The sequence below is a fragment of the Schistocerca cancellata genome, chromosome 3 (assembly GCF_023864275.1).
Source record: "Schistocerca cancellata isolate TAMUIC-IGC-003103 chromosome 3, iqSchCanc2.1, whole genome shotgun sequence".
Taxonomy (NCBI): Eukaryota; Metazoa; Arthropoda; class Insecta; order Orthoptera; family Acrididae; genus Schistocerca; species Schistocerca cancellata.
In genome coordinates, this window is record NC_064628.1 from 588,408,955 (window position 1) to 588,436,216 (window position 27,262).

The window sequence follows — 27,262 nt, forward strand, 5'->3', positions numbered from 1 at the left end:
TCTTGTTTCTTTTTATTGTCAGTGTTTTCCTTATGCTCGCCTCCTCACTGATTCCGCGGAGGACTTCCTCATTTATTATCTTGTCACTTCACCTACATTTCAGCATCCTTCTGATAACCACAATTAGACCTCTTTCACTCTCTATTTTTCCGGTTTTTCCACATCCCATGTGTCAATACCAGACAATGCTACGTTCCAAACGTACATTCTCATAAATTATTTCCTCAAATTAAAGCATTATTTCCTCAAATTAAGGCCGATGTTCAGTGTTAGTAACCCTCTTTAGAACGGGAATGCTTTCCTTGCCTGTGCTAATCAGCTTTTTACATCCACCGTGCTTAATTGTCACACATTATTTTTGCTTGCATGATAGTAATATTCTTTTACTTTGCCTGCTTTGTGGCCCCTAATTTTGATGTTAAGTTTATCACTTATCTCATCTGTGCTACTACGTATTACTTTCGTCTTTCTTCAGTTTACTTTGTCTACATTCTGTGTTCATTATACTGTTCATTGCACTCAGTTCTTTCACACTTTCACTGAGGATACTAATTGCATCAGCGAATCTTATCATTGATACCATTTCACCCCCTGAATTTCGATCCCTCTCCTAAACCTTTATTTTATTTCCGTCGTTGCTTCTTCGTTGCATAGATTGATCAGTAAAGACTGCATTCCTGCCTACACCCTTTTTAGTCCGAGCACTTCGTTCTAAATCTTATATTGCTGTATTCCTATCTGTTACTGAATACCATTGTACTTCGTTCTTTCATTGATCAATTGAAGTATTTCTTCCGTTATCCAAGGGCTCTTTGTAGTTACTTTCGTCTTATACATATTTTTCTGTCCAGCTTCTGTCATTGCCCTTTTGGAGACCATTCCTCTTCAACTACTGTGCCATTCATCATCGTAATATCTACTGATTATGAAACCTACAAACACCCCTCATTATTCCGCAGTTCTTCAGTATCTCACTTGCGATCTCCATTCCAACCAGCGCTTTGCAGAGATGTAAAGAACATCTAAAAGTACACCATAATTCACACACGCCTAGAAAATCAGACATCACAGAAATTGTTGTTAAGTACCTGCACCTCACTGATTTTGCTTTCCTTGGGATCCTCTCGTGTCATGGCTAGATTGCCTTGGGAAATTCCGTTCCCAAGGTAGGCAAAGTTTTCAGCGTTTTCCAGGGAGCAATTACGTAACTTAATGTTTGCTGGTTGTTATTCGCTGTTCACTACCGCCACTACGGTTTGAAGATTACATTCCTGGAACTCATCCATCCATTTTCCCAAACATAACAGTACTTCCAGCTCCATTTCTCCGTGGACTGGCTGTCTTCATTGGTTCCATCGTTAACGTGTGTCCAAACCAATTGCGTCTAGATACTCTGACATCTTCAGATAGTGCTCTTTTAATTAAGCCGCCCCTCTCACACCTTTCTTGTTTAATGTCTCCAGTTTTGTTTTGTACATCGTGACTTCAGGAACTTCATTTCCGAAGCCCGTAGTCGCTGAAAGCCACTCTTTGAGTGGGCTTATGTTTCGGTAGCATGTTGATTTGAAACGAATTGTCATTAAGTAGTTGTAAAAGTCGCTCATTTTGCTTTTTTTTGTCACCTTGGGATCGCAGAGAAGTGATATAACGCATTGGTACAAGCATGAGCTCTTTTGAAATCTGTCTCAAACTTTTTTCATGGCTAGACTGTCTCGAGAAATTATACTTCCAAACAACGCAAAGTTTTCCACATATTCCAGGCTGTTAGATTACCTAGTTTGATTTATGTTGACCCTATTTGAAATTTCTTTCATGGTTAGATTCTCTCGAAATATTACACTTGCAAAGATTCAAAGTTTTCCATATATTCCAGGAGGTTAGATTATCTATTCTGACGTTTGTTGTTCACCCGTCGGTTTTGACTGTCGTTACAACTCCTTCTGCTTTCTTGCTTTGGGATTGTATTCGTGGAATTCGGCCATCAGTTCTTCCAGCCTCAGTTCAGCTCTGAAGCTGTGCACGGGATTTTGCAATATGGTTCATTATGTCATCACTGACAGCGCAGAAAACAGTGGCGATTGAATACTACTTTGAAGATAAAATATTCTGGCTCGTTAAGCCGCGTCACGTTCCTCTTCAAAGCTCTTCTCCTGTAGTCGACGTTCGACCCCTCTATTGCGGTTTTCTTCAGGTCTCTTCCTGTAGCAACTCTTCAACGACACCAGAAAAGTCAGGAAGAAGACACCAGCAGAGGGGTTGCAACATGAACTATTGAAGAGGAACGTGATGCGGCGTAACAACCAAGCAAATTTTACCTTCAGTGACAATGGCTACCAGACCCTGCAGACTCATATACAGGGCGGTCAAAAGCAGTCTGGGAAGCTTGTAACGGTTTTACAGGAGAGCCTATGCGAGAAGTAATTTTTAAGAAAAAAATTCCATAGTTGATCTGTTTCCGAGTTATTCAGCATTGAAGTTAGCCAATGAGGTCGTCGCACTCGGGAATTCATGCAGCCTGCCAGAGGCAGCGCCATGAACTTGTACTTAGTTTGCTTTCCTTAAACCGAAAAAACGTAGCTTTTGCTCACCTAACTTAAGTTTATCACTTTCCAAAAAGGCACATTTTAACTGGCAATGAGCATTTGAACAAGTGGCAACTCACGGAACCACAGACGTCAGTACATCACCGCATTTTAGCGCGTGCAATAATCTGATTGGGTAACTTTTAAACAACTCGGAAACGACGCTACGTATCGCATTTTTTCTTAACAGTTATTTCTCAGCACAACCTACCCCGCAACACCCTTACTAGCTTTTCAGACTGTTTCTGACCGCCCTGCAGAGTGCTACCTCGCTAGACTCAACGTTTGGTCTGACACCAGGAGATTGGCCTCTGACACGGCACACAGGTGGTACAGTGCTCAGTCTTCCTCACTAAACTGTCATCCATGCTTCTCGTTATATGAATGCGTCCGGAAGAACAGACACCATGCGGAATCTGCAACTGTTGGAGGGAGAGAAAGGAAAGGAAAGCTGCATCGGAATGTGTGCCGGAGGATTCGAACGCAGGATTTCCTGTTTACTAGGCAGTCATGTTAACCAATGCCCTCCCGGGACACAGTGTTTACCGCAACTATGCGGACTACCTCTGCACGCCTCTCAGCCGATGCAGACTCACAGCCAGCGCCACCTGTCCGGAGTCACCGCCCGTGTCCTCCATGCTCGCTACTTTCAGATTCCCGCAGGAGGTCAGACATGATATGGAAAAGCACTGGAGATGGCGGATACATTGCCGATCGAGGCGAATCGATTATACGACTAAGCGGCGTCTGCTCTTTCCTCCTACATACAGGGTGTTTCACTAAATGTGTTTGCTTCTGTAAGTTACGAAGTAATAGGCGACGGAAATATTTCTACATCTACATCTACATTTATACTCCGCAAGCCACCCAACGGTGTGTGGCGGAGGGCACTTTACGTGCCACTGTCATTACCTCCCTTTTCTGTTCCAGTCGCGTATGGTTCGCGGGAAGAACGACTGTCTGAAAGCCTCCGTGCGCGCTCGAATCTCTCTAATTTTACATTCGTGATCTCCTCGGGAGGTATAAGTAGGGGGAAGCAATATATTCGATACCTCATCCAGAAACGCACCCTCTCGAAACCTGGCGAGCAAGCTATACCGCGATGCAGAGCGCCTCTCTTGCAGAGTCTGCCACTTGAGTTTGCTAAACATCTCCGTAACGCTATCACGGTTACCAAATAACCCTGTGACGAAACGCGCCGCTCTTCTTTGGATCTTCTCTATCTCCTCCATCAACCCGATCTGGTACGGATCCCACACTGATCAGCAATACTCAAGTATAGGTCGAACGAGTGTTTTGTAAGCCACCTCATTTGTTGATGGACTACATTTTCTAAGGACTCTCCCAATGAATCTCAACCTGGTACCCGCCTCACCAACAATTAATTTTATGTGATCATTCCACTTCAAATCGTTCCGCACGCATACTCCCAGATATTTTACAGAAGTAACTGCTACCAGTGTTTGTTCCGCTATCATATAATCATACAATAAAGGATCCTTCTTTCTATGTATTCGCAATACATTTCATTTATCTATGTTAAGGGTCAGTTGCCACTCCCTGCACCAAGTGCCTATCCGCTGCAAATCTTCCTGCATTTCGCTACAATTTTCTAATGCTGCAACTTCTCTGTATACTACAGCATCATCCGCGAAAAGCCGCATGGAACTTCCGACGCTATCTACTAGGTCATTTATATATATTGTGAAAAGCAATGGTCCCATAACACTCCCCTGTGGCACGCCAGAGGTTACCTTAACGTCTGTAGACGTCTCTCCATTGATAACAACATGCTGTGTTCTGTTTGCTAAAAACTCTTCAATCCAGCCACACAGCTGGTCTGATATTCCGTAGGCTCTTACTTTGTTCATCAGGCGACAGTGCGGAACTGTATCGAATGCCTTCCGGAAGTCAAGGAAAATAGCATCTACCTGGGAGGCTGTATCTAATATTTTCTGGGTCTCATGAACAAATAAAGCGAGTTGGATCTCACACGATCGCTGTTTCCGGAATCCATGTTGATTGCGGTAGGTCACCATAAGAAACGTTACACTGTCTGCGGAGCTATGAACACAGCTTATTGTGTTATTTTCCATAGAGTTACAGCAAAAAGATACAATTTTTTAAATGGAACAATAGTTGTTTCTATCATGCACTGGAATCAATAACACCAGCTGTGTATACATCAATCTAAATTACATGCCTATCACTTTTAGTTTGGAAGCTACAATCCTTCAAAATTTGAGGGGCAGATACCACACCCTGTACATAATACATGGCTGTGTGTTGGGCTCTGGCGGTGGGAAGTTGATTTAAATGAGATGTTCAAATAAATTTCCATGTTTCTGAATGCACAATACAATGCACCTTCTAAAGGATCTGCGGACGAGATGTAACATCGCCGGTGTGACGGAGCAAAATGCGTCCTCGATGCGCCGTTTTAGATCATCTGGGGATGTGGGCTCAGCGACATAAACACGATCCTTTAGATATCCCCACAAAAAGAAATCTAATGGTGTTAAATCTGGGACCTTGCCGGCCTTGAATGAGGACCATGACGCCCCAACCACCTTCCTGCAAACCTGTTGTTTTGTTCTTCTACAACAGCACGCGCAGAATGGGCTGGGTGACCATCGTGCTGCATCCACATATGGACTCTCGTGTGCAGACACACATGTTCAAGGAGACCACCCAAACTGTCGACTATAAACGCGCGATATAGCTCACCTGTCAGTGTACCTGGGAAGTAGTGTGGACCGATGATTTCAAATGGCTCTGAGCACTATGGGACTTAACTTCTGAGGTCATCAGTCCCCTAGAACTTAGAACTACTTTAAACCCAACTAACCTAAGTACATCACACACATCCATGCCCGAGGCAGGATTCGAACCTGCGACCGTAGCGGTCCTGCGTTTCCAGACTGTAGCGCCTAGAACCGCACGGCCACCTCGGCCGGCGATGATTTCATCCCCAAGGATTTAACACCATACATTAATAGACCACCTACGTTGACGGTCGACAGGTCGTATCCACCGCGGATTGTCTGCTGCCCAGTAGTGCACGTTATGGCGATTCACTGCACCATAATTTGAGAGCGGGACTCATCAGAGAACATAACACCTTGTAAAGACTGCATCGTGAAATTACGCACGGCCCAGTCACAGAATGTAACTCTCGCACGGAAATCGTTCCCATGCAGCTCCTGCGTCAGTGACAGGCGGTACGGGTGAAACCTGTGGTCGTGTATTATACGCCACTCAGATGTGAGACTGACACCAGCGACTGCAGTAATGGATCGTAAGCTGACATGAGGATCGCGGTGTACTGCAGCTAAAACAGACACCTCCGTCTCCTCACTTCTTGCAGTTATTCGTCTGTTAATGCGGCGCCTTACCAAGCTGCCTGTTTCCCGAAGTCGTTGTTCGGCACGTAAGAACGTAATGGCTGCCGGAGCTCTTCGCGTAGGATATCTCACTGCGTACGCCATGGCTGCTTCAGTGGCATCCTGTCGGCACTCTCCGAGCATCAGCAGCATCTCAACGTACTCGTTGTTCGTGTATCCCATCTTCATCCGATGTCAGTAACTGTGGTATATTGAGCCCCGTTTGTTTGTGAGGCTCGAACGGTCGGGTCTACGGCCGTGTGGGACGACAGTCGGCAGTCTAACAGCGCATGGAGGAAGCTTGTCGCTCCGTGACACCAGCGACGTTACAACTCGGCCGCACCACATTTAGAAGGCGCATTGCGTTATGTGCAGCGTGTGTGGTATCTGCCCCTGGAACTTTGAAGGGTTGTACCTCCCAAACTAAAAGTGATAGGAATGTAATTTAAATTGATGTATACACAGCTGGTGTTACTGATTCCAGTGCATGATAGAAACAACTATTGTTCCATTTAAAAAATTGTATCTTTTTGCTGTAACTCTTTGGGTAATAACACAATAAACTATGTTCATAGCTCCGCAGACAGTATAACGTTCCTTTCGGTGACCTACTGCAATAAACATTTCCGTCTCCTATTACTTCATAACTTACAGAGACAAACACATTTAGTGAAACACCCTGTATAAAGGGAAACAGAAAAAGAAACAAAAACACGTCCTGGACAGCAGGTTTCAGATTTCCTAGCTGAGAATCGATGTACAGTTTGTAGTGTTCCAACTTGGTGTAGTAGGAACGTTTTGCTTTGGACTTATTTTCTTTGCTTGGATGTTCAAGAAAGCTTCCTTCAAGTTCGCCTTTACAGCACGACAAGACGGTAACTCAGTGGGAAAAGATGAAGGGAGTATGGCAGCGCAGGAAAAATCTCTGTATTAGTTCTGTCATCAGGTCTCTCCTCCAACAAAGCGCTATGTTGACACAGGCAATTTATATAAACTCCAAAACCATCAATCATTTTCATTGTAGATAAAGTCTTTTCTTCTTTTTTGATAAAATTAAAACATCCACAACCAATCTCCTACCGCAAAAATAATCTAGGAGAAGTTCCTGTATATTTTGCAAGTTAGGAAAATCTTAAATCTTCCTCAGCGGTTACTTAAAATTTAGACACAAATTACCCTAATGCTACACTGTACCAACAGTAAAAATTCCATAGAGAAATCCGGCCGCTGTGGCTGTGCGGTTCTACGCGCTTCAGTCCGGAACCGCGCTGCTGCTACGGTCGCAGGCTCGAATCCTGCTTCGGGCATGGATGTGTGTGATGTCGTTAGGTTAGTTAGGTGTAAGTAGTTCTAAGTTCTAGGGGACTGATGATCTCAGATATTAAGTCCCATTGTGCTTACAGCCATTTGAACCATTTTTTTCCATAGAGAAAGTTCAACGTACTGTACACTTGACTACGTAAAATAGTGTATACTCACCAAAGTTGTGTCAAAGACTGAATACACCTTTGTTAGCTGTAAACAGTAATAGTCAGATAACAACCTTTAATTCCTCGAATAACTGCTTTTGTGAATTACGTGGACAACGCGTCTTTCGGGGTAGCGGCGCCCATCGTCTCACAGGGGCTGGCGGTCGGATACGATTATACGCGGCCTGGCTCGAAACAGCGGCGCTGCACGCTGCTCTCATTACCCAACTACATGAAACAGATAAAATACCACACTTTTTTCACTAACATACAGTGCAATTAAATTAATGAAACGCTGCATACGCAATTCATTCAAGAGTAGCAATGCAAACAAAAAGAAATTGACCATATATTCAGTCGGCCACGTCGGTAGGCTATTTTTCGCATGAATTTGGGACCGTACACCTTTACCACGTGACACTGTGATTTGTATCAAATTTGCTTGTGATATTCTGATTACAGGCCATGACCGAAACGTATCAATAACATACACTCCTGGAAATTGAAATAAGAACACCGTGAATTCATTGTCCCAGGAAGGGGAAACTTTATTGACACATTCCTGGGGTCAGATACATCACATGATCACACTGACAGAACCACAGGCACATACACAGGCAACAGAGCATGCACAATGTCGGCACTAGAACAGTGTATATCCACCTTTCGCAGCAATGCAGGCTGCTATTCTCCCATGGAGACGATCGTAGAGATGCTGGATGTAGTCCTGTGGAACGGCTTGCCATGCCATTTCCACCTGGCGCCTCAGTTGGACCAGCGTTCGTGCTGGACGTGCAGACCGCGTGAGACGACGCTTCATCCAGTCCCAAACATGCTCAATGGGGGACACATCCGGAGATCTTGCTGGCCAGGGTAGTTGACTTACACCTTCTAGAGCACGTTGGGTGGCACGGGATACATGCGGACGTGCATTGTCCTGTTGGAACAGCAAGTTCCCTTGCCGGTCTAGGAATGGTAGAACGATGGGTTCGATGACGGTTTGGATGTACCGTGCACTATTCAGTGTCCCCTCGACGATCACCAGTGGTGTACGGCCAGTGTAGGAGATCGCTCCCCACACCATGATGCCGGGTGTTGGCCCTGTGTGCCTCGGTCGTATGCAGTCCTGATTGCGGCGCTCACCTGCACGGCGCCAAACACGCATACGACCATCATTGGCACCAAGGCAGAAGCGACTCTCATCGCTGAAGACGACACGTCTCCATTCGTCCCTCCATTCACGCCTGTCGCGACACCACTGGAGGCGGGCTGCACGATGTTGGGGCGTGAGCGGAAGACGGCATAACGGTGTGCGGGACCGTAGCCCAGCTTCATGGAGACGGTTGCGAATGGTCCTCGCCAATACCCCAGGAGCAACAGTGTCCCTAATTTGCTGGGAAGTGGCGGTGCGGTCCCCTACGGCACTGCGTAGGATCCTACGGTCTTGGCGCGCATCCGTGCGTCGCTGCGGTCCGGTCCCAGGTCGACGGGCACGTGCACCTTCCGCCGACCACTGGCGACAACATCGATGTACTGTGGAGACCTCACGCCCCACGTGTTGAGCAATTCGGCGGTACGTCCACCCGGCTTCCCGCATGCCCACTATACGCCCTCGCTCAAAATCCGTCAACTGCACATACGGTTCACGTCCACGCTGTCGCGGCATGCTACCAGTGTTAAAGACTGCGATGGAGCTCCGTATGCCACGGCAAACTGGCTGACACTGACGGCGGCGGTGCACAAATGCTGCGCAGCTAGCGCCATTCGACGGCCAACACCGCGGTTCCTGGTGTGTCCGCTGTGCCGTGCGTGTGATCATTGCTTGTACAGCCCTCTCGCAGTGTCCGGAGCAAGTATGGTGGGTCTGACACACCGGTGTCAATGTGTTCTTTTTTCCATTTCCAGGAGTGTATTTTGTATACACTGAAGCGCCGAAGATACTGGTATAAGCATCCGTATTCAAATACAGAGATATGTAAACAGGCAGAATACGGCGTTGCGGTCGGCAACGCTTATATAAGACAATAAGTTTCTGGCGCAGTTGTTAGATCGGTTAATGCTGCTACAATGGCGGGTTTTCAAGATTAAGTGAGTTTGAACGTGGTGTTATAGTCAGCGCATGAGCGATGGAGTACAGCATCTCCGAGGTAGCGATGAAGAGGTGATTTTCCAGTACGACTACTTCACAAGTGTACCGTGAATATCAGGAATCCGGTAACATATCAGATCTCCGATGTCAATGCAGCTGGGAAAAGATTCTGCAAGGACGGGACCAACGACGACTGAAGAGAGTCGTTCGACGTGACAGAAATGCAACCATTCCGCAAATTGCTGCAGACACATTGCTGGGCCATCAACAAGTTTCAGCGTGCAAACTATGGCTTCGAGTGGGCTTCCAGAGCCGAAGGCCTACTCAAGTACCTTTGATGACTGCGGGACACAGAGCTTTAGCCTCGCCTCGGCCCGTCAACTCCGAAACTGGACTGTTGATGACTGGAAACATGTTGCCTGGTCGGACGAGTCTCGTTTCAAACTGTATCGAGCGGATGGACGTGTACGGATATGGGGACTACCTCATGAATCCATGGACCCTGGATGTCATCAAGGGGCTGTTCAAGCTGGTGGTGGCTCTGTAATGGCGTGCGGCGTGTGCAGCTGGAGTGATATAGAACCCTTGATACGTCTAGATGCGACTCCGACAGGTGACACGTACATAAGCACCCTGTCTCAAAAATGGCTCTAAGCACTATGGGACTAAACATCTGAGGTTATCAGTCCCCTAGACCTAGAACTAGTTAAACCTAACTAACCTAAGGACATCACACACATCCATGCCCGAGGCAGGGTTCGAACCTGCGACCGTAGCAACAGCGCTGTTCCGGACTGAAGTGCCTAGAACCGCTCGACCACATCGGGCGGCGCATCCTGTCTGATCACCTTCGTCCATTCATATCCAGCGTGAATCTGACGGACTTGGCCAATTCCATCAGAACAATACGACACCCACCCGTCCAGAATTGCTACAGAGTGGCTCCAGGAATAGTCTTCTGAGCTTAAACACTTCTGCTGGCCACCAGACTACACAGACATGAACATTATTGAGCACTTGTGGGATGTCTTGCAACGTGCTTTCAGGTTTATGCACAACCCTGCAGGATTCATGGTGTCACTTCCCTCTAGCACTACTTCAGACATTAGTCGAGTCTGTGCTGTTGCGGCACTTCTACGTGCTCGCAGGGGCCCTACACGATACTAGGCAGGTGTACCAGTACCTTTGCCTCTTCAGTTTATTTTTGCCGACAATGAACAAAGAAGTTCAGCAGCTTTGTCAGAAGCCTGCCACGCGAGTAACACTCATTTCACAAGACTTTTCGCAAAAGTGACGACGTTTTAACGTCACACTCAGAATCGACAACTGCAGGAATTGCTATTGACTTCGTGACAAGGAATAATATGAATGATATTGTTCATCGTTTCACTCGCAGTAGGTTAAGCTGTCCTGTTAGGTTCCGCCTAACCACACACTCGGAAATCGCCAAAAATTTATATCAGTCTTCGTCTCCAATCAGACAGAGATGTAAATAACATTGAATATTGCAGAACATACTCCTATTAAATTCAAAAAAGTACCAGATACATTAAAAACGCTAAGATGGAAAGAAATTACCTTTGAATGTGGTTAGATGCGAACCTACATCTTTCGCTTCCATAAACCACGACGTTATCCATTCCGCTACTTAGACCTGCGATGTTACTTTCTTGTCTTAGTTATATTAGTATCTCTTGAAGTATACTATCATTGATGCATTATTAATGGCGACGTGTTTCTGATTATACGAAAGCATTAACCATCAGTAACTCATTACGTGACGTTTAATTATAACATTAATTATAAAATTCGTACCAAGAACGAAGAGTTTCTGTAACACATGAAGTGTTGCTAGATGTTCGTATGGAACGCTAACGAAAGTCGACAGGAGCTCCTGCCGTCGCCGATATTGCTCATGACGTCAAATTTGCAGAAATTCCTGCCCACGTAAATTGGCACCTGGGGAATTATTAATACGACCCTGTAATCGGCCGCAGGACAGGTAGAATTCGCTTCTTTTTGGGAAGCGATCTATGAAAATCATTGCCGGTTACACTAAGATATAGGCTGCTCACTACCACTGCAACTGGAGTCTGAGTATATCTACATGGATACTCTATGCCTGGTAGAGGGTTCATCGAACCATCTTCACAATAATTCTTTGTTATTACAATCTCGAACAGCTTGCGGAAAAAAACGAACACCTATATCTTTCCGTGCGAGCTCTGATTTCCATTATTTTATTATGATGATCGTTTCTCCCTATGTAGGTCGACGTCAACAAAATATTTTCGCATATTGAGGAGAGAGTCAGTGACTGAAAGTTCGTGAGAAGATTCCGCCTCAACGAAAAACGCTTTTGTTTTAATTATGTCTATCCCAAATCCTGTATCATGTCAGTAACACTCGCTCCTCTATTTCGCGGTAATGCAAAAAGTGCTGTTCCTCTTTGAACTTTCTCGATGTAGTTCGTTAATCCTATCTGAAAAGAATCCACACCGCGGAGCAGTACTCCAAAAGAGGACGGACAAACTAGTGTACGAGTACACAGTCTCTTTAGTAGATCTGTTACATTTTCTAAGTGTTCTGCCAAAAAAAACAATCTTTGGTTCACCTTCTCCACAACATTTTCTACGTCTTCTTTCCAATTTAAATTGTTCATAATTGTAATTACTTGGTATTTATTTGATTTTACGGTCTTGAAATTCACTTATTTATCGTGTAAACGAAGTTTCACAAATTCCTTTTAGCACTCATGTGGATAACCTCACACTTTTCATTGTCTAGTCCCAATTGCCAATTTTCGCACCATACAGATATATTTTCTAAATCGTTTTGCCATTTGTTTTGATCTTCTGGTGACTTTACTAGACGATAAGCTATAGCATCATCATCTGCAAACAACCTAAGACCGCTGCTCAGATTGTCTCCTACATCGTTTATATCGATAAGGAACAGCAGAGGGCCTATAGCACTACCTTCGGGAACGCCAGAAATCGGTTCTGCTTTACTCGATGACTTTCCGTCAATTACCACGAACTACCACCTCTCTGATCGGAAATCACGAATCTAGTCACATAACTGAGGCAATATTCCATAAGCATGCAATTTCACTACAAGCCGCTTGTATGGTACAGTGCCAAAAGCCTACTGGTAATCTATAAATACGGAATCAGTTTCAAATCCCGTGTCAATAGGACTCAACACTTCGTGTGAGTAAAGATAGTTGTGTTTCATAAGAACGGTGTTTTCAAATCCGTGTTGGCTGTGTGTCAATAGGCTGTTCTCTTCGAGGTAATTCACAGTGTTCGAACACAATATGTGTTCCAAAATCGTGCTGCATATCGACATTAATGATATGGGCCTATAATTTAGTGGCTTACTCCTACTACCTCAGAGTTTGTTTCTTTAATTGCACTAGATGACAATAAACATTTTTCTGTAGACTTCCGATTTTGGTCAACAGTGACCGTCTTCACATCTGCACGAAACCTTATCTGTCTATACATTTTACACGTGGGTCGTTCAATAGGTAATGCCCCACATTTTTTTTTCTCAGAACATATTTATTGTTAAGAGTCAGAATAGGGTGACAATATACATCCACATGTCTTGCCCATGTCCATTTTTCTATGGCCGTACCCCAACTTTGTGGAAGAGCATGTATTCCCTGCTGGTAAAAGTTCTTGTCCTATAGGCGTAGTCATGTTTTCACTGCATGACTGACACTCTCGTCATCTTCAAAGTGTGTTCCCTGTAGAGAATCTTTAAGCGGCCCAACGAGATGGAATGGCCTTTCTTTGAATCTTGTGGTCCGCTGTGAGCATGCGTGGAACCCATCGTCAGCACGTCTTTGAATATCCGAGAGTCTCGCTCATTGCAGGCACGCTTCCAATGCTGAACGACAACTGTAGAGCCAATTGTCGAGTTGCGATGTGCCGGTCGGCACGAAAATGGCATCCGCACGATTTAGCATATCTGTGGCCGTAGCTGAGACAGGACGTCCCGAGCACGGCTGATCATGGAGTTTGAAACTTCTTTATTAAAATTCTTTACTGCTTCTATTGATGAATGAAATGGGAAGTTGAAGCCTCTACGTTATTTAATTCTGAAACAGCTGAGTAGAACTGAACGTATTGAGCCTACTTTCTCTTTACTTATCCTTATCATGTCAACAATGATCCACGATATTCTAGCGCAACGCAATGTGACTGCTCAAAAAAGGATAACCTGACTTCAAATAATTAATACAAAAGAATGGCCCTAACTAAAAAAAATCTTAACAATAACGTATACTTCACATTAAGCACTTACATCACAAAAACCTTCATTACGCCAACTAATGCAATACAGCGAGCGTCAGTACTGCCAGCTAAATAAAAGATATTAACTACTAAAGCCACTAGCTACTAATAGGCATATGGTTAGCAAGGGAAACATTTTGTTCTAAACCAAATAATGTATTTTTTTACCTTAATAATGTGACATCCAGTTCAGACAGGAAAATAAATCGTCATTGACATCTAGTACAAAGGTATATAATCATGAATAATATCCAGTCTCCAAGTCGAACATATATAGATCGTTAGCCGACGCTAACACTTCAGACCTCTACCCTCCATCTATGCTAACTTCTCACATCTAACATCCATCACTGCTGGCTGTTCACCTCCAACTGCCCAACAGTACTTCCATCACTGCTGGCGACTAACTTCCAACTGCCCAACACTACTGGCGATTAACTTCCAACAACGAGTCCAACCAGCCACAGAGTCTCTTACAAAGAAAGCGCAGTCAGAGATCCAATACAGAGCACTACATTGCACTGCCAACACAGAAGCATGCCACTTACAAGTTCTGTTTCTGCATTTCCTGAGGCTGTAACTTTTTTTACCCATCGCCCAACTGTACCCCTATCAACTGCAGCATCGTGATATACTGCACACAAACGTTTGTGGATGTTCACCACGGTTTCTTTTCTGCACACAAGAATTCACTAATAGCTCGCTGCTTGTAACATGAATCGTATGTAGACGCTATTTTGACGTTGCACTACAGCTCTGATTGCACTACAGCTCTGACATCTGCTAGAACGGTTCGAAACTTCACCGGAGTGCACAACAAACATCAAATGTGAAGCACCAACAAGGACGTTTGTCTATGTATATTAATGGCTTTTTTTTTAAATGTGGCATTACTTATTGAACGATTCTCGTAGATTGAGGTCCCTCGCCGCGTTTTGCTGTCTGTACGTGACGGCTAATTTCAGGAACTGCTGTAGAGATTTTTATACGATCTCCACTAATAGATACACTGATTCACGAGGAAGGCCTGCGTATATAATATGTTACCACTGCCCCAGACATGTCGTCCGGTCTATAGTGTCGCAAAGTCATTTGCGGCACTTGTTTTCCGCATCCGTCGAGCCAATGTACAGGGATTGGACAAAATTATGGAAACACCACAAATAGAACACATTACCACGCCTAATACGGTGTAAGAAACCCCTTGGTATTCAAAACAGCTTCCAGTCGTCTCGATATCGGATAAATACGGGTTCTGTATGGTTTTCATGGGAATTGTATGCCATCCTTACTGCAAATCAGCGGTAATTTCAGGTAACTATGATGGAGGTGGATAGCGATCACGCTACCTTCTCTCGAAACTGACTACAAAGGCCCGAGAACTGGTGACTGTGGAAGCTAGAGGTCATGCGACGATTCATCCTCGTGTTCACAAAACCAGTCCTGGACGATATGAGCTGTGTGATCAGGCCCTGTCGTCTCACAACACAGCAGCACCACTGGGAAAGAAACATTGTACCATGGGTTAGACCTGATCAGCGAAAATGATCACAGAGGCCTTGCCAATAATGTTACCTAGCAGAGTTCCCAAGGGGCCCATGGAATACACGATACGACTGTCCAGAGCATCATCACGTTTCACTCTTGGGACGTAATCTCGGCCAGAACTTGAAAACGGTATGAAAGAAAACTTATCCTACCAAATGTCTTCCTTCCATTGCTCCGTAGTCCACCACAGTCCAGATTTAATGGCTTCGGCGCCACGTTTTCCTTTTAATGTTATTTGTGTCATTGACAAGGAGTTTTAAATTCCAACTCGCCCTGCTATTCCCTTCTTATGTAGCTCCCTTTATGTTGCTTGGACGCTGAAAGGGATCGCGCGTCCGACATTCCTTTCTTCTGTGACTTTTTCATGTGTCGTCCTCTTATTTTTAGTCACAGTCTTCCTCAATGTCTGTCACGACACACACAACACACACTTCCGTCCGCGTTGTGACTTTGCTTCGATACTATGCCTCTTCAAACGCCAAATACCTCGGCTCATTTCGTTACAGAAGCACCCACCATACAAACACCAACAATTTGCCCACGTTCGAATTCACTTAGCTCCGACATAAGGCACTCGCAACTACACAAAACTACTTGCGGTGTTTCCATATTTTGTGCTGAAAGTTAGATTGTTATTTAATGTATTTTAAAGTAGTGTTACCGCCCTTTTCTTAGTGTTATCGCCCTTTTCTTAAGTACGAAAGGGTTGTGTTCTGTTTTCGTGTTACTGGGATAATCTGTAAAGCATCCACCGACAGAACCGAACCGCGCCGAGCACCTGGCCGCTAGCTGTTCGTGCGTTAGTGGTCGTAGCTCCAAGGAGAAGCCTGCGCGCCTTGTCCCGGGATGACTTGGACAGGATTTGTGATTGGTGTAAAGAATGGAGGCTAACTCTAAATATAGATAAATGTAAATTAATGCAGATGAATAGGAAAAAGAATCCCGTAATGTTTGAATGCTCCATTAGCAGGGAAGCGCATGACACAGTCACATCGATTAAATATTTGAGCGTAACATATGAAATGGGACAAGCATGTAATGGCAGTTGTGGGGAAGCGGATAGTCGTCTTCGCTTCATTGGTAGAATTTTGGGAAGATGTGGTTCATCTGTAAAGGAGACCGCTTATAAAACGCTAATACGACCTATTCTTGAGTACTGCTGGAGCGTTTGGAATCCCTGTCAGGTCGGATTGAGTGAGGACATAGAAGTAATTCAGGGCGGGCTGCTAGATTTGTTACTGGTAGGTTTGATCATCACGCGAGTGTTATGCAAATGCTTCAGGAAGTCGGGTGGGAGTCTCTGGAGGAAAGGAGGCGTTCTTTTCGTGAATCGCTACTGAGGAAATTTGGAGAATCAGTATTTGAGGCTGACTGCAGTACAATTTTACTGCCGCCAACTTACATTTAGTGGAAAGACCACAATGATAATATAAGAGAGATTAGGGCTCGTACGGAGGCGTATAGGTAGTCATTTTTCCCTTGTTCTGTTTGGGAGTGGAACAGGGAGAGAAGATGCTAGTTGTGGCAAGAGGTACCCTCCGCCACGCACCGTATGGTGGATTGCGGAGTATGTATGTAGATGTAGATATTCAAAGATACTGGTATTCAAGGGTTTCGCTATTATCGTAACTATTATCTCGTTTGATGAGGAACTTGCTAAGATTATCGGCATTGTGTCGAAGTTAATAAATGTATACACTGATCGCAAGTGAGCTGTTCTTATTTCAGAACTCTTAAATCATGTCTTATAATGATCTGCAATAAATTTCTTATTTATTCTTCCCTCCTTCTAAGTCAGAGCAGATCCTGCGAAATGTCATTAATTGGAGGTGAAGAATGATCTATTGCTGCAGCGCAGTACCACATTTTCTCAGCTGCGCTACCTTTAATATTATTGAAAATTTTCGGAAGAAGTTTCATTTACAGTCAATTCCACAAGAAAGAGTACGCCGTTATATGTATGAAATAAAAGACATTATTATAAATATATGTTTACATGAGAATACACGTTATTAGTAATTGCAGAACTACCTAATAATTAATCCATTTGCCGCCTTTATTGATTTTATCTTGGCACCTTGGCCCTTCAGTCCGGAACCGCGCGACTGCTATGGTCGCAGGTTCGAATCCTGCCTCGGGCATGGATGTGTGTGATGTCCTTAGGTTGGTCAGGTTTAAGTAGTTCTAAGTTCTAGGGGACTGATGACCCCAGATGTTCAGTTCCATAGTGCTCAGAGCCATATGAACCATCTGAACCTTAGGCCTGTCTCGGTTAAAACAACCGTATCTCCAGCATCTAAATATCTTTTGATCCACTTCGCAACGATTGTCTTGGACTTCCTAAGAATTTTAACAGCAGCTCCATACGAAAGCTTTGGTCCTTTTGGATTATTTACAAGGAACACTGCCTAGTGACACTTCAGATATTTTGCACTCATTTAAACTGCAGGCAATACATAAAAAGCAGACTAGCATTTCCAAAAAGAGCATATCTGGCAAAGAAACGTGTACTAGTACAAAACATTGGCATTAATTTAAGGAAGAAATTTCTGAGGATGTACGTTTGGAGCACAGCATTGTATGGTAGTGAAACGTGGACTCTGGGAAACCAGAACAGAAGAGAATCGAAGCATTTGAAATGTGACGTTACACAAGAATGTTGAAAATTACGTGGACTGATAAGGTAAGAAATGAAGAGGTTCTCCACGGAATCGGAGAGGAAAGAAGTATATGGGAAACACTGATAAGGAGAAGGGACAGGATCGTAAGCCATCTGTTAAGACATCAGGGAATAGTTTCCATGGTGCTTGGGAGTGCTGCAGAGGATAAAACAGAGATTGAGAGAGCAAACAGATATTGAAATACATCCAGCAAGTAACTGAGGACGTAGGTTGCAAGTGCTACTCTGAGACGAAGAGGCTGAAAAAAAAGAGGCACCATCAGTAGTATTTATAACACATAGACTCTTGTTATTTAGCGATCTGGAGCAATATTAAAGGCTTTTTCAGCTGCGTGAAGAAGTCCGTAATTGTCTCTTGCACGTCCTTGTCGCCGTCCGCTGTGGCCGAGCGGTTCTAGGCACTTCGGTCCGGAACCGCGCTGCTGCTGCGGTCGCAGGTTCGAATCCTGGCTCGAGCATGGATGTGTGTGATGTCCTTAGGTTAGTTAGGTTTCAGTAGTTCTAAGTTCTAGGGGACAGATGACCTCAGATGTTAAGTCCCATAGTGCTTAGAGCAATTTGAACCATTTTTGAACATCCTTGTCCGACAGGAATCGTCAACCCTGAAGATCTTTGTTAAGGTACCGAAGGCATGGCAAGAGATCAGGGCTATAAGGTTGGTAATAGAGTGTCTCCCCATTGAGTTTGCTGGCGTCCTGTGTCGAACCGCGACCAGCACAGGACTTGGCGCATCACTCCAAAACGCTGGTTTTCGACAAACGTGCTGCCCATACACGTTGTTTATTCTCCGATGGATCTTTACCTGAGTTTGCTCTTCGGCAGCCAAGAAAAGAATAACAGTACGTTGGACCTGTTTGGTCGCACTTGGTTATAACGCCGCCATAGTTCACCTTCCCGCATTTATCGCATTCGCGTCGGAAAGATACCAATGCTACTTTAATCCATTGCCTATATGTTGGTGCTTAATAGCTGCATAGCGGTCTGGCTACGTTCCATATACGCATCAGCAACGCTTTCAAACGGTAAGTTTTTGATAGGTCCTTTCAGTTTCGTGTAGCTCAATGGCTGAGTGCAAGTCTTTGATTTTGACATTACTTCGGCAACTTGTGTGTCCCTAGTTTACCCGAGTTACCCAAGAGGAGCTACAGTACAAAGTGGAATCCGCACCACGTGTCGTTCCAGGCGACTCTTCAAATCGTTAAGAGATGAAGGCTAGATTAACGTCGGACTGAAACATTCCGTGGTGTGTCAGGGATTCGATGTCGCGTCCTCTTTGTTTCCGTTAGAGCTGTTGGTAATATCGATATGTATCTGCGACATTCTTCTTTTCACCGGTGTATCGATATATCCATATCGGAAAGACTATATAGAATGCCGATATTTTTATTTTATATTATATTTTTCGCAATTTTCGATAAATACTGGAAGTTGTTCTTTTGAAATTGCAGTAGAACGTAATTTTACTTTCATTGTGTGAATGAGTCACTACTTTTTGAGCTTTCATCATGTTCAGTCTTTGTCTTTGTCTATGTGAAGCAAATAGAGATGGCACAAAGAACAAGTCCGAGTGGACTGGGGGGTCGCGGGGTGAGTGGAGTAAAAAGATAAACGATGTGTAGAAACAGCACACCAGTTGCGTTAAGAAAAAATTAACGCGACTAGTGTGCTGTTTCTTCACATCGGCATTCTTCAAAAACAGTCGCTGAAACTCATGAACAAAAATCTAAATGACAAAATTGGTCTTTGCGGTGGGAGGAGACGTGTGAGGGTAAATGCTGAAGTAATCGGCGCTCGGCGCTACTAACAGAAGCCGCAGCCCTTAGCTTTACCAGGAAATTTTGACACTACAACTGCTAGGTCGCTGGCATTTGCAAAAATGAAAACAACAGGTAAGTCGACATGAAGTGTTCCAGACAGACCCGATACGAGACGAAATCGAACGACGGACTCATTGGACACGTTTTATTGTGCCACTTACCTGCAGTCACAATTGTTAGCAAAGTGGTCATCGCGAAGCTTGAATGTGCATCGTTTTCCTTTCAATTCGTGCTCTGAGGGTGATAAGCAGGCTGCTAACTTGTTGGTGCACAGAATATCTAATAATAAATCATTACTTAAATATACAGCTCTAAAACTGGCAGTATATTTAAGATGTGCTGCTGATTAACTTTATTTTATTTTTTTTTAATTTTTTTTATTTTTTTATTTTGTAGCTTACATGTCGATATCTTCTCGTAAATACATCGATAGTTATTTCGATAAATCGCTGGATAGTAATGATACTTTATAAATATCGATAAATCAGATTCCCGATATTTTTAAAGTATCGACAGTCCTAGTTTCCAGGCACGCCATTTACCGCTAGAGCAAGCACCAGCTTCTACTGGGAAAACATGATGCTACGGCATTGCTACACTGAGTGTGGTCGCAGACGAGTGGAGTCCCGGCACTCCACGGGAGTCATCTGAGAAACAGAAGCAGCCCCGAGACCGGAAACGAGCGAGTGTTTCTCATTATTGCAACCCTTTGTTCGTTCGAATTTCGCCGTCGCGGCCCCTCTAAACACATCCTGTTTCTCGCGCAGGGGACAGGTAATAATATAAAAAGAGCGGCTCTCGCAGGGTGCGGCGCGGCGCGTCTTAATTCATTCCGCTTAATTTGGCGGCACATTCTCACAGTCGCAGCTCGGTCCAGGTCTTTGTCCGTTCGCGCCGACACCCGATACGCGGCCCGCGAAACAAAGCGCCCGCCACCGGGCGAGGGACGGTCGAGTCGAGAGCAGCCGAGAGGAGAGGACAGGGTGCAAAATAAAACGAGGCGAGCCGAGGCGCAAGCGAGCGTGGGCCCGCAAGACAAGAGCACCCTTGCGCGCTTTCACGTGCACGCATGCAAATGCGCTGCCACCGGCACGCTGCAAAAAAAAAAAAGTAAAAAGAGGAAGAGGTCGGCGAGCCGGACGCGGCCGCGCTGGCCCACAATGGGCGCAGTTCGGCGCTGCCGTGTCTGGCGGACGCAGGTGAGCCGCCGTTGCGCCGAGGGCCCCAACAGAGGAGAAGTCCGCGGCCATCCCGATGCCTCGAGGTGTCTGTGCGACGGAGTCAGCTGCACGTGTAGCAAGTGGTGACGCCTTCCCGGGGAATCCAGACGGCGCCGACCGAGCAACTCGTATGGATGTCGACCTACGTGTCAGGTAGGGAACGATGACAGAGATACTGCCTCGTTCGTATTTGCCGTGTTACTGGCTGCGGGCATCAGTGGGCACGTGACTTTTAACTATGAAGTTCGTTGCAGTCAGTGCTCACGTATTGTTTAATGGCTATGCTGTCGTTATCAACACCTCATAAGTACGTTCTGGCCAAATGCTGTGACGGAGAATGGTAGGAATCAATATTTTCGTAAGGCCTCTTCTAAAGTTAATCCTAGCACTTCATCGGCCATGAAGTATTTATGGGCCTTATTTTTAGGCACCTCAGCGGTGGTTGAGCACCTCGGCTGTTGCTTGAAATACAGCTGTCATTCACATTTTATATGCGGGCGGACTTCAAGACATAAGTTACTCTTTTTTTTCAGTCTTGGTAAACAGCCATTGGAACGTTATACCAATCCTTCAATTCCTCGTCTTTTTCCTTGCATTGCTCCTGTGTCTTCATTGGGTTGGGATGTAAATTTTTCGGATTTGGCTATCTTAGTTGTAGATGGTGGCCGAATGCCCTCCAGCCGCCTCCCCCCCTCCCCCCTCCACCCCGCGACTCCGGAACGAAATTTGTGTACCCCACGTGTCTACGTTTAATGTAATCGTGTAACTGAGGCGGAACGTGGGTATGGCCTTGGTATTCACCTAATCGGATGTGACAAACCGCCTAAAAACCACATTCAGACTGAACGGCACTTCAGTTCTCGACGTTATGAGCCAGACGGATTCAATCCCGGGAGGACGCACCTCCCATAATAAAGGGAACTGGCGTGCTAACGCGCGGCTAGCTGGGCGGGTCAATCCTTCAGGAACACAACGATGAAATTCTCCTCCTTAATCAAGGAGCCATTCGACAACCGCTTTGCGGTGAACATCCTCATCGTTGGCAACCCCCCCACCCCCTCCACCTTCCCCACCCAGGTATTCTTTCTTCTAGCCGTAATTTCAAGGGGGCAATATCTGCACTTCCTATCAACACCAGCCACGTCTGTGCGGCAACTTTTCACTACTGCTCGAAGCGACATTTCATTTCGTCTGCACACTGCCAGAATTTCGTGGTGAATCTGCGTGCAATATAGACATTTTTCCCACGTACTTCAACTTGGAAGTACGTTTCCAGCTGTCGCACCACCTCATTCGCACAGTGTGACACACCTGTTATCCGTACCGCAGCAGCAAACCGGAACATGTACACTCTTACGACAGGGCGCCACTCTTGTTGCGCAATGGTCTTAGCTGGAGACAACACATATAACTTACTTTCAAAGAAGTCGTTACACAGCTTTATTTATACCAAAACATGTTTCCGGCTTTCGCAGATTCCATTTGGCGTAATACACTTAAGTCTTCGTCAATACAACGTTCGTATCGACTATTTGGACGCTGCTGCCCCTTTTCGTCCCGTAACTTGTAGCTCCTTTCACCGCTTTTATGCGCATATTGGAAACAAATTTCACTGAAGCGCTAATGCAGCATAGAATTTCCCATGTAGCCGGCCGCGGTGGTCTAGCGGTTCTGGCGCTGCAGTCCGGAACCGCGGGACTACTACGGTAGCAGGTTCGAATCCTGCCTCGGGCATGGGTGTGTGTGATGTCCTTAGGTTAGTTAGGTTTAAGTAGTTCTAAGTTCTAGGGGACTTATGACCTAAGATGTTGAGTCCCATAGTGCTCAGAGCCATTGGAACCATTTCCCATGTAGCTATAGCTGCGTTTCAGTGAAATTAAAACTTCAAATGAAAGTGGATGAAAGCCCAAAGTAAATAAAGGCATATAAAAAGTGGTTGTTTGCTATATTTTGTAAAGTAATTCAGTCTAAAACCACGGAGCTCAACCACCCAGTAACATGGATAAATTAATCCCTATCATTACTTCTTGAGGAACGGGTGTGTCAGAGTGTGGTAGGAGTCAACATTTACATGAAGTTGCTACTAGAAGAGCTTCATGGAAATGTTGACTTCTACCTATATTGACATCCACCATGTTCTGACACATCTGATCTCCAAGAACTTTTTAAAGTTTATTGGTAGTGACCACTCAATCAAAGCTAGAATAGCCATTAAACAGTTTACGCGATCACTGGTTCCATCACAACAAAGCGTTTCGCGACGACGTAGTTACATAAAACATTTTGTGTGCTATTGCCGAGCCAGTCTATAGTAAAAGCACGGCCTTTCTGCCTCCAGTATCGCCACAATCAGCGATTATACAACAGTTAATTGTTTCAGATGATGATGGGGATGACGATTGTAAGAGAACTCGAGTTTTCATTCAAATTGGTCGTGGTGAAAATAATTATTGTATTGACAAGACGGGTAAAAGTGTCAGCTGCAAGCAATGTTTCGTCAAGTTTCACACGTGAAGCTGGCTAAAGATGAATTGGTAGGAAAATTGGCGAAACGTCGTTTCAAGAATAGTTTTTACTCGGTATAGAACATTTCGTCCGTGAAATACAACGAGGAATGCTATCTTCTCATGTAAGAAATACTCCCTCTCATGAGCCCTTATGAAGAATGAAAAGGAAGGAAAAAATATCGTGACGTGTCTGTGAGGTATGTTATGATGGTTCAGCTGATACAACACTGTCTCCAATCTAAAGACAGCCGGATCACAATTGTCCCACGCTTTTAAACTATCATTTATCTCTGGACACTCAAGCTGTATGGCGTCCTTGGCTGGTCTCAGAGAAATTTTTCTTTATACTCAAGTGCACTCGCGCAATTCTTCCAAAAATATGAATGCTCTTACACAGAACTATTTTACGTAAATGATAGCGAAGTGCGTGTTGCAATAGTAGAGAGTAGCACTGTTTTTATTGTCGGTTAAGTTTATAGAGGAGAACGAACGTCAAATCCGTTGCAGCACATATCCTTTCGAAGGCACGAAGAGGAGCTCCCAGATTAGCGTCTCTATATGCCTGTCGCACGAGTGAGAACTGTGCAAAGCACCCACACTTCAGAGGACATCGCTGGGAGGTCAGCTATGTAATCCCAGGACAGTGCCTCACAACTTCCTGACCTGCAACCGTACGCCACAACTTCTATTAGTTTTTCCTCCCAAATACTGCCGAAGGAAAATTCGTCTATCACTACAATTCAAACCTGCATTCACCGAGTACAATGCTGCTACAGTGGTTTACGTTACCGAAGTCGAATGCCCAGTTTCATAATGTGGTAAGAATTTCACTCATTTTGCTTGAAGACGCTAATTTTGTGCATGAGCTGGGCAAGATGACGTCCGCTCTCACTCATATTGATGAGATGACGTAGAGGGTAAGCTGGAGTTTTCTATCGCTCCCCTCATGCTGATAAGGACATGGACATTTCCAACCAAAACAGAAATCGTCAACTCTGAAAAGCTATCTTACTGCGCTTGCAGAACGTATGAGTAGATCAATAATACACGTGATAAAACTCTCTCGGTAACATGTGGTTTTTGGGGTTTAAGTTGTAGCCCAAAACACAAATTTCTACTTAACATTTCGGTTCTTTCTCACGGAAGGAGCAACCGCCTGGGAGTAGCCTGAAGTTAAACAACTACTTAAAGCTTATTCCTGTTGGAATCCATAACATCCCGATGTGCAGTGCTCGTTAGATTTTCAGGAAGGAAGAACAGCGATCAGTCACGAACAATCTGAATTTGATTGCAGACTGATTTCAGCTATAGACTAGTCGTCATCAGTGCATAAAACACCTGGTGTGGTCACATTGGCATGAACTTCAGGAGCGTGTAGATTACAATTTGAATACATAAATGCATACAGCAGTCATCACAAAAGATACAGCCAGTGGAACTAAAGTGGTCGAAGTCTTAGACTTATTTATTAGACTTCGAAGGCCTTAGTTCCTCTGGCTGTAACTTTTGTAATGATTGTTTTATGCAACTCTGTATTCAAATTTCGGTCTACATGCACCTGAACTTTACGGCAAACCAGATGTTTTATAGACTGACGATGACAATTCTATCGCTGAAGTCGATCCGCAGTAAAATTCAGATTGTCCGCTACCGATCACTGTTCTCCTTCCTTCACATGCACCTGAACTTCATGTCAATGAGACCAAACCAGATGTTTTATACACTGATGGCTATTCTGTCGCTGAAGTCGATCTGCAGTAATATTCAGTCTGTTCGCGACTAATCGCTGTTCCCCTTCCTGAACACTTAAATGCCTGTTGTAGAAAAGCAGATAATAGCTTGAGATTCAGTGGGAGAATCCTAAGGAAATGTATTTCATGCAGGAAGAAAATGGCTCACAAAACAACCATTCGACCGATTCTTGAGAATTGCTCGCCAATGTGGATCCTTAATCAGATGGGATTGAAAGAGGAGATACAGAATATCCAAAAAGTCACCAAGCGTTCCGTCGCGCCTTGGTTTAGTATCCAAGAGAGCGCCACGGAGATTCTCATGCTATTCAAGTGGTAGGCGGTACTAGAGAGACGTTGTGTATCACGGAGAGCATTACTATTGAAATTCCGACGGCATATGTTCCAAGAAGAGACAGGAAACATGTTCTCTGACATACTTCTCGTTAAATTACTACGACTGAAAAAATCAAACACATTAGAGCTCACACATAGGCTTACCTAATGTGATTGTTCCCACTCGCGGTTTGCTATAAGGAGAGAAACGTGAGAGTAATAATAGCAGTATCAGAATTACCCTACACCACGCCAGAAATTTGGCCTGCAAATTACAACCGTAAATGTAACAAGACGACCACATACTACAAAATGTCACGGAGGACATGAACACCGGTTGTGAGAGCCTGAATTGTATGATCGCAGTGACCGAGTATGGGTCAAACAGTTTAAACAAGCGCACTTGCGAAATCATGGCTACACACTTTCAGCTTTATCGATTAGACAGTTTTGCCAACGACTGACATTTTTCAATACGTAGTAAATGAATCGTTGTTACTGTTCATCAATGGATATTTCTCCCGAGTGAAGCAGCGCAGTATCTCGCCAATTCATGTGATAAATGACTAGAACTTATAATACTCATAAACTTAACTCTTAAATGTTATCCCTTCCTTTTGATTTGCTGCGTGATGTTTCTGTGTTACACATGTAACTTGACATGTCATAAAGGAGCACTTGCTTTTTATCTTAAGAGTTATCAATACACTTTTATTCGGCAGTATACCATATCGGTTCCGCGGATCGATCTTAGCAGATAGCATCTCACATGCTATGTAGATGTGCTGCCAGACTGTTTTGATGAAGTACCTTACTACGTAGTTGCGTGACTGGTTAATCGCAAACACCCCTTCTTTCATATTTTGTTTTAACTGTACAATAGAATACTTCGGGAGCATATTCGCCCTCGTTTTCTGAGAGATATATCTCTTTGTATTTTGCGGGAAGACGTGTTTTCAAAATGAGATGACGGCTTCACCATTCCGAGTTGATGTGAGGGACGACTTTGATGTACAAATGATTCAAACACACTCATCTTAACTGCAGTACTGCAGTGTAATATTTTAATAGACTTCCTCTTCTGTTTGTGTGTGTGTGTGTGTGTGTGTGTGTGTGTGTGGTGTGTGTGTGTGTGTGAGTGAGTGTGTGTCCGTCCATAAATATGCTCCCTAAGCCACTGTATAGTACATGGTGGAGGGTACACTGCACAAATATATCGATTCTCTTTCCTATTTGATTTCCGTACTCAGTGAGGGAACAATAACTGTCTATATGTCTTTGTGCACGTCCTAATCTTATTCGCACGGTCCCTTCACCTGGTATACAATGGTGGTAGCATAATGATCGAACTCTCTTCTTCGAATGTGCTTTCTCAAAATTTACCCTACAGGTTATCGCGGCAATTAAAGGCTATTACCGTTCAAGTCCCTCAATAATTTCTGTTGCACTTTCAAAAATGGTCAAATGGCTCAGAGCACTATGCGACTTAACTTCTGAGGTCATCAGTCGCCTAGAACTTAGAACTAATTAAACATAACTAACCTAAGGACATCACACACATCCATGCCCGAGGCAGGATTCGAACCTGCGACCGTAG

At 44.5% G+C, this 27,262-nt stretch overlaps 1 protein-coding gene across 1 annotated transcript in view; it reads left to right on the forward strand.

Annotated features, from left to right (window-relative positions):
* The first annotated feature begins 21,118 nt into the window (after positions 1 to 21,118).
* The window catches only part of LOC126176829 (uncharacterized), a 108,936-nt gene continuing 102,792 nt past the window's right edge, over positions 21,119 to 27,262 (forward strand). The window contains exon 1 of the mRNA XM_049924012.1: positions 21,119 to 21,245. Coding sequence (XP_049779969.1) covers positions 21,127 to 21,245 — 119 coding nt within the window. The 5' untranslated portion in view covers positions 21,119 to 21,126. The remainder of the gene's footprint in view (positions 21,246 to 27,262) is intronic.